General features: G+C 58.0%; 1 protein-coding gene across 1 annotated transcript in view; it reads left to right on the forward strand.

Moving 5' to 3' along the window:
- Grin2c (glutamate ionotropic receptor NMDA type subunit 2C) overlaps positions 1 to 6,646 on the forward strand; it is a 10,679-nt gene that overhangs the window by 2,661 nt on the left and 1,372 nt on the right. Inside the window, exons 3-12 of the mRNA XM_048796757.1 lie at positions 481 to 673; positions 1,522 to 1,733; positions 1,860 to 2,025; positions 2,267 to 2,420; positions 3,359 to 3,484; positions 3,609 to 3,838; positions 4,207 to 4,367; positions 4,882 to 5,069; positions 5,890 to 6,122; positions 6,469 to 6,645. Of these exons, the coding sequence (XP_048652714.1) occupies positions 481 to 673; positions 1,522 to 1,733; positions 1,860 to 2,025; positions 2,267 to 2,420; positions 3,359 to 3,484; positions 3,609 to 3,838; positions 4,207 to 4,367; positions 4,882 to 5,069; positions 5,890 to 6,122; positions 6,469 to 6,645 (1,840 nt within the window). The remainder of the gene's footprint in view (positions 1 to 480; positions 674 to 1,521; positions 1,734 to 1,859; positions 2,026 to 2,266; positions 2,421 to 3,358; positions 3,485 to 3,608; positions 3,839 to 4,206; positions 4,368 to 4,881; positions 5,070 to 5,889; positions 6,123 to 6,468; position 6,646) is intronic.

The raw sequence follows: 6,646 nt of genomic DNA on the forward strand, positions 1-6,646 counted from the left end.
AGGGGTGGGGCATTTTAGGGAACCTGGGTGGCAGTGAGCTTGGGCCCACTGGTTCTATCTCCCATAACTGTGTGCCCTAGGGCCAAGTTACCTGGCTTCTCTGGGTCCTCATCTGAGAAAACAGCAGGTGTCAGGGCGTGGCGAGGTGTTACAGGAAAATGGAACAGTTCAGAGTAAGCAGAGCAGTGTGGCACATGTCTGCCATCTCCTCTGCTGGGGAGGCCCACATACAAGACTCAGGGGAGGCTGGCAAGTTTGAGGTCAGCCTGGGCAACCTAGCGAGACCCTGACTTCAAAATTAAAAAAAAAAAAAATTAAAAAAGGACTGGGGATGCAGTTCAGTAGTAAAACACCCTTTGGTTTGTTCAACCCCAAATACTAAAGAAAACAACCCTCCAAAACAAACAAGCAACCCCCGCAAACCACACACAAAACAATCACACAACAAGTCTAAATGTCTTCTATTGGGTGGTGAAACAGGAATGGGACGGTGGATGGGTTGGGCAGAGCCATAGGCTTGGGGGATGGGGACAGCCTGACACCTCTCCCCTGTTACAGGCACTTACTGAATGTCACCTGGGAGGGCCGAGACTTCTCCTTCAGCCCTGGTGGGTACCTGGTCCAGCCCACCATGGTTGTGATTGCCCTGAACCGGCACCGCCTCTGGGAGATGGTGAGAAGGGGGTGAGCCCAGGGACCCTTGGTCTTTTCTCATCTTGAGAGCCCAGCCCCGGTCAAGCCCACAGCTGAGCAAAGTCTCTTCTGTCCTTCCATAGCCCCTCATCCTTCTGGTCTCAGCTGGGACCTCCTACCCTAGGAAACCTTCCAGGTCCCCCAGACCCTGCTCTGGGCTCCATGACATGCTGGCTTCCCTCCACTACAAAGCGTATCAAGCAATTTTATCACACAGTCCTGCTCCAGGGGATTAACCTACGTGTGTGCCCGCCAGACAGATGTGGAAACAAATAGAATACAGAGTCGTCCATGCTGAGTAGAGCCATGTGCAAACCAGGATGGCAGTGACAGGAGGAGCAGGACTAGTTCTGCCTTCGAAGGAGGAAACTAGGGAATACAGGACCGGGAGGTGGGCCGCAGAGGGTTGGGCAGAAGCCCACCAGGAGGGGTCTAGCCTGGTACAGGCAGAAGGGCGTTTTAAAGTGATATGACTGAGGAAGTAGGATGGGGTGGTAGGATATGTGTGAAAGTCCTGGAGTGTCAGCTGAGGAGAAGGGGACTGAGCATTGTGAGGCAGGGGCACAGGGCCTGAGGAGGTGCCTGGGTGGCAGCAGCACAGGGACCAGGGCTGGGGGAGGCTGGGGAGCCAGCCTCTGGCCCATGCTTGGCCCCTGGTTCTGTGTCTCCTGTTCTCCAAATGCCTCTGCCCCAGCCCTGCCTCTGTCTGCCCCAAATGCCCCTAGAAAAGGGGCATTCTTGGCCCTGGGAGGCTGCACTCGGATGGGCACCTAGAGGGTGAGGGTAGGGGGCTGAAGGTCCTGGACTGAGGCTGGTGGTCCTCCGCAGGTGGGGCGCTGGGATCATGGAGTCCTCTACATGAAGTACCCCGTATGGCCTCGCTATAGTGCCTCCCTGCAGCCTGTGGTGGACAGCCGGCACCTGACAGTGGCCACCCTGGAAGAGCGGCCCTTTGTCATTGTGGAGAGCCCTGACCCTGGCACCGGGGGATGTGTACCCAACACTGTGCCCTGCCGCAGGCAAAGCAACCACACCTTCAGGTCTGGTGTGAGCTGGGGGCCAACACTGGAGGGTCGGCGGTTGCATGCCTTATGCCTGGGTGTGGGGAGGGTCTGCAGCCCAGGTGGGTGCTGACTCCTGGTGGTTTCTTGCGGTGGCGGCTGCAGCAGCGGTGACGCAGCCCCATACACCAAGCTCTGCTGCAAGGGCTTCTGCATCGATATCCTCAAGAAGCTAGCCAAGGTGGTCAAGTTCTCCTATGACCTGTACCTGGTGACCAATGGCAAGCACGGCAAGAGGGTGCGCGGAGTGTGGAACGGCATGATTGGGGAGGTAGGCTGGCCCCAGCCCCACCCTGGGCCCACCCACCTACATACGGCCAGGCTCCGTGCAGCTCTCAGCCACCTCCGGTTGTCACAATAATGTGTGTGGCCATCACTGAAGGTTGAGCCCTGGGGACCCCAGGTGGGAACACAGGAGTCCACTGGTGGGGGCCCTAAGGGGTACCAGGCGGGGACTGGGGAGCATGCTCCAGCTCTCGGGAGCCCCTTCTTCAGTCCCCTCGTGGCCTCAGGTGTACTACAAGCGAGCAGACATGGCCATCGGCTCCCTCACCATCAATGAGGAGCGCTCGGAGATCGTGGACTTCTCTGTGCCCTTCGTGGAGACGGGCATCAGTGTGATGGTGGCTCGCAGCAATGGCACCGTCTCCCCCTCGGCCTTCCTGGGTGAGGCTCAGGCGGGCAGGGGTGGCTCTGGGGCGGAAGGGCCCATGGGGTGAGTGTCATGGGTGAGATGAGACATTTGGGCAGCTGGAAGGGACATCAATGCTGAGGGTGGGGGTAGGGAGAAGGGGTAGATGATGTGCCACTGTGAGGGACAGGGAACCATGGCCTCGGGGGAGTGGGAAGAGATGCTAACTTCTCACTGGGAGGCACCCCTTTGTGCCAGGTCCCACTAGGTGCCCAGGATACAGCCTGGTTCTTGCCTTCCTGAGTGTCCAGTTAGGAGTCAGATGGGACTGGCAGTGCTAAGTGGCACAGAGAACTGTGAGGACAGGCAGGATGCTGAGGAGGGGCTGAGAGCTGTCCCAAGGAGGAGGAGTGAGGTCCCAGCTCACTCCTAAGCAGGAGTGAAGTCCCAGCTCTGTCCTTCCTGCTGGGTGGTCTTAGGCAAGTCACTGAACCCCTCTGAGTGGGTTCCTTAGCCACAGGGAGAAAAAATCTGACTTCCTAGAGGTGTCTTCATGGCAAAAGAGCAGGACCTCTTGGTGGTAACGATTGCTTTTCAAGGAGGCGTAGACCTGGGTCCTTCCCTCCAGTGCCCTGAGCCTTGGTTTCCATGTTAGTAGAATGAGGATTGGGAATTGGCCTTGGAGACTCTGATTCCAGGTAGAAAGGCCAGGTCATTCCTGCAGGGGACGTGAGGCCAAAGGAAGGCTCCTGAGGGTGGGCGATGTGTGCTTGTAGGGACAGAGGGAAGGGAGAGACTGACCTCCCTTGGGGGTCTCTCCTGGGACTCTGCTGCTCAGAGGGTTAGAGGTCACCTTGGCTTCATCCACAGGGATGGTGGGCCCCTGCTTTGACCAGATGGACCCACCAATCTCCACCAGGTGGGGGCTGAGGGAGGCAGTTCTGAGGTCTGAGTCATCTCCCTCTGTCTCCAGAGCCCTACAGCCCCGCAGTGTGGGTGATGATGTTTGTCATGTGTCTCACCGTGGTGGCCATCACTGTCTTCATGTTCGAGTACTTCAGCCCCGTCAGCTACAACCAGAACCTCACCAAGGGCAAGAGTAAGCTGTCTGTTGCCTGGGCCTGGGGGCAGGGGGTGGGCAGTGATGGGGTCCAGGCTGGGGCTGAGACAGAAGCCCTTTGGTGGTGGGCAAGAAGAGTCTCAGCATCCACCCTCCTCCCCAGAGCCCGGGGGCCCATCCTTCACCATCGGCAAGTCTGTGTGGCTGCTGTGGGCCCTGGTGTTCAACAACTCGGTGCCCATTGAGAACCCCCGGGGCACCACCAGCAAGATCATGGTCCTGGTGTGGGCCTTCTTCGCTGTCATCTTCCTCGCCAGCTACACTGCAAACCTGGCCGCCTTCATGATCCAGGAGCAGTACATCGACACTGTGTCAGGCCTCAGTGACAAAAAGGTTCTGGGGCCACGGCCAGTGGAGGTGGTGGTGGGGACAGGCCTTGGGAGGGCGAATATAGGATGATCAGAGTGTGGGGAATTTGAACTGGAGGCCAGAGAAGGACGATGTGGGGTAGTGAGGGGGTGGAAATGGGCAGTGACCACTCAAGTCCAGCGGTTGAGTGGCTTTGGGTAAGTCTCACCCCATCTTGGGCCTCAGATTCTCCATTTGTAAAATATACACGCAGCCTGGACTGTGTCTCAGGTCCTTCTGCTCTGACTATGCAAGTCCAGCTATGCAGCTGGGCTCTGGGGCTGGCATTTGGGGCTCTGGTGCCTGGGACGTTGGATGAAGTGGTAGAGATGGCTGCTGTCCTCCACCTGCAGTTTCAGAGGCCTCAGGATCAGTACCCGCCCTTCCGCTTTGGCACAGTGCCCAATGGCAGCACAGAGCGGAACATCCGCAGCAACTACCGGGACATGCACACCCACATGGTCAAGTTCAACCAGCGATCAGTGGAGGATGCGCTCACCAGCCTCAAGATGGGGTGGGTCCCCATGGGTCCCCAGCCCTGCACTCACCCTGTCGCCAGCCACATGTCTCCCCAGTGACCAGTCTTAGCTCCATCCCTTCCTGAGAGACCCAAGGTGGGAACAGTGGGGCTGGGTTATCCCGCAGGGCTTCTGGGAAAGGGGGAAAGGGTATGGGGCAGAGTAGAGCTGGAATGGAAATGGATGCCCACCATGTTCCAGACACACAGCTGTGTTGCTGAGCAGAGTTCAGCCTTGGCCTGACATGGTGGTGGTTGTCTTTCGCTGGGTCTTAGAGACATGTAGAGGTTGGGCAGGGGAAGGGGAATGTCCTCTGGGGACACAGTTCCCGGGCTTCTCTGAGGAGGAAGGTGGGAGTGGTCCTTGCAAAGGCAACAGAGAAGACTCTGCCCACCTGTCCTCACTGGTGGTACCCAACAATCTCAGGTGTTCAGACCCCCGCCAGGCCCCAGGTCAATGCCCTGTCCCACCTGTATGGTCCCTGGCCCTGAGGGCTCAGCTTATCCCCAGGAAGTTGGACGCCTTCATCTATGATGCCGCTGTCCTCAACTACATGGCGGGCAAGGATGAAGGCTGCAAGCTGGTCACCATTGGATCTGGCAAAGTCTTTGCTACCACTGGCTACGGTATCGCCATGCAGAAGGACTCCCACTGGAAGCGGGCCATAGACCTGGCACTCCTGCAGTTCCTGGGGGATGGTGGGTGCTGCCATTGCTGGGGGCTGGGGTGGTCCCAGGGTATCTCTACTACCACTTTGTGTGCCCACAGCCTATGGGAAGGAAGAGGCTCTGGGGGTGAGGTTGGGGCAGTAGGGGAGCAGGTATTAGGAGCGCTGCATGAAGACCTGGAGAAGGGATGGGCTTGTAGGAAGGAGCAAGAACCAGAACTGGGGAGTCCCCCAAAGGGCAGGGATGATAAGGAAGGCGTTGGGCCACACAGGGGGTTGCGGGTGGCTGAACTTTCTCTTTCTCCAGGACCCCTCCCATGATTTTTCCCAGATGAGCACCTCCTTTGCAGTTTGGCCTCCCCATTTCCATCTTGAGATTACCTGGGGTAGTCCAGAACCAGGGCTAGGCTGGCTCTGGGAACAGGGGTTCACATGTGCCCGCCCTAACCCCAGGGAGTATTGAGAGGAGCCCCATCCTGATTAAGTAATGCTCTCGTTATTATGTGGTGCTTGTGGTCTCCAAGGGGCCCAGCTCCATGCTCAGTGTGCAGAGGGTAAAGTGTACAATGACGAGTGAACAACAAATGAAGGGGTGCTAAACTTGACCCAATCAACAAGCCTTTCCTGGGCACGTGGGTGGTCTTTGCTGGGGGTGAGCAGGTGGCCCACAGCTTCTGCTTTGCTTTCCTTTGTTTAGGCTGACACTGCCCCCATCTCACTTGAGTGGTCCCACTTGAGAAATAAGGGGTGGTACCCTGTCCCCAGACCCCTCCTCCATCCAGGCACGGGTTGAGTGTTGTTAGTGGGTCCATTATGATTGGCTCCTGAGTCAGGTACACCCTCTTCCCTAGGAGAGACCCAGAAACTGGAGACAGTATGGCTCTCGGGGATCTGCCACAATGAGAAGAATGAAGTGATGAGCAGCAAGCTGGACATTGACAATATGGCTGGGGTCTTCTACATGCTGCTGGTGGCCATGGGGCTGGCCCTCCTGGTCTTCGCCTGGGAGCACCTGGTCTACTGGAAGCTGCGTCACTCAGTGCCCAACACATCCCAGCTGGACTTCCTGCTGGCTTTCAGCAGGGTAGGTGCCTGGGGTACTAACTAACCAGTTAAGTCAGAGCTGGCCATGGCCCCATTTACAGATGTGCAAACCAAGGTCCTGGGAGGTGTCTGGCTTGCCAGCACCACTGGGGTTGGAACCCTCCAGCGCCATTTACGAGATAGTGTGATTGATTAGAATTGGCTTCTGGAGGTTCAGACCTCAAATGCATCTGAAAAGCAGCACAGAGCCTGGCACATAGGGGACGCCTAACAAACGGTTGCTTCCGGGGACTTGAAGGCCATCATGCTTGGGGCAGGGCAAGGACAGTGGAGGCTCTTCACGGAGGGGAGGACGCCGTTCACAGCCTGCCTTTCCTCCTATCCAGGGCATCTACAGCTGCTTCAGTGGGGTGCAGAGCCTGGCCAGCCCCGCACGGCCGCCCAGCCCAGACCTCACGGCCGGCTCGGCCCAGGCCAGTGTGCTCAAGATGCTGCAGGCGGCGCGCGACATGGTGACCACGGCGGGCGTGAGCAGCTCCCTGGACCGCTCAACGCGCACCATCG

Source organism: Marmota marmota, unplaced genomic scaffold (assembly GCF_001458135.2).
Source record: "Marmota marmota marmota unplaced genomic scaffold, marMar, whole genome shotgun sequence".
NCBI lineage: Eukaryota > Metazoa > Chordata > Mammalia > Rodentia > Sciuridae > Marmota > Marmota marmota.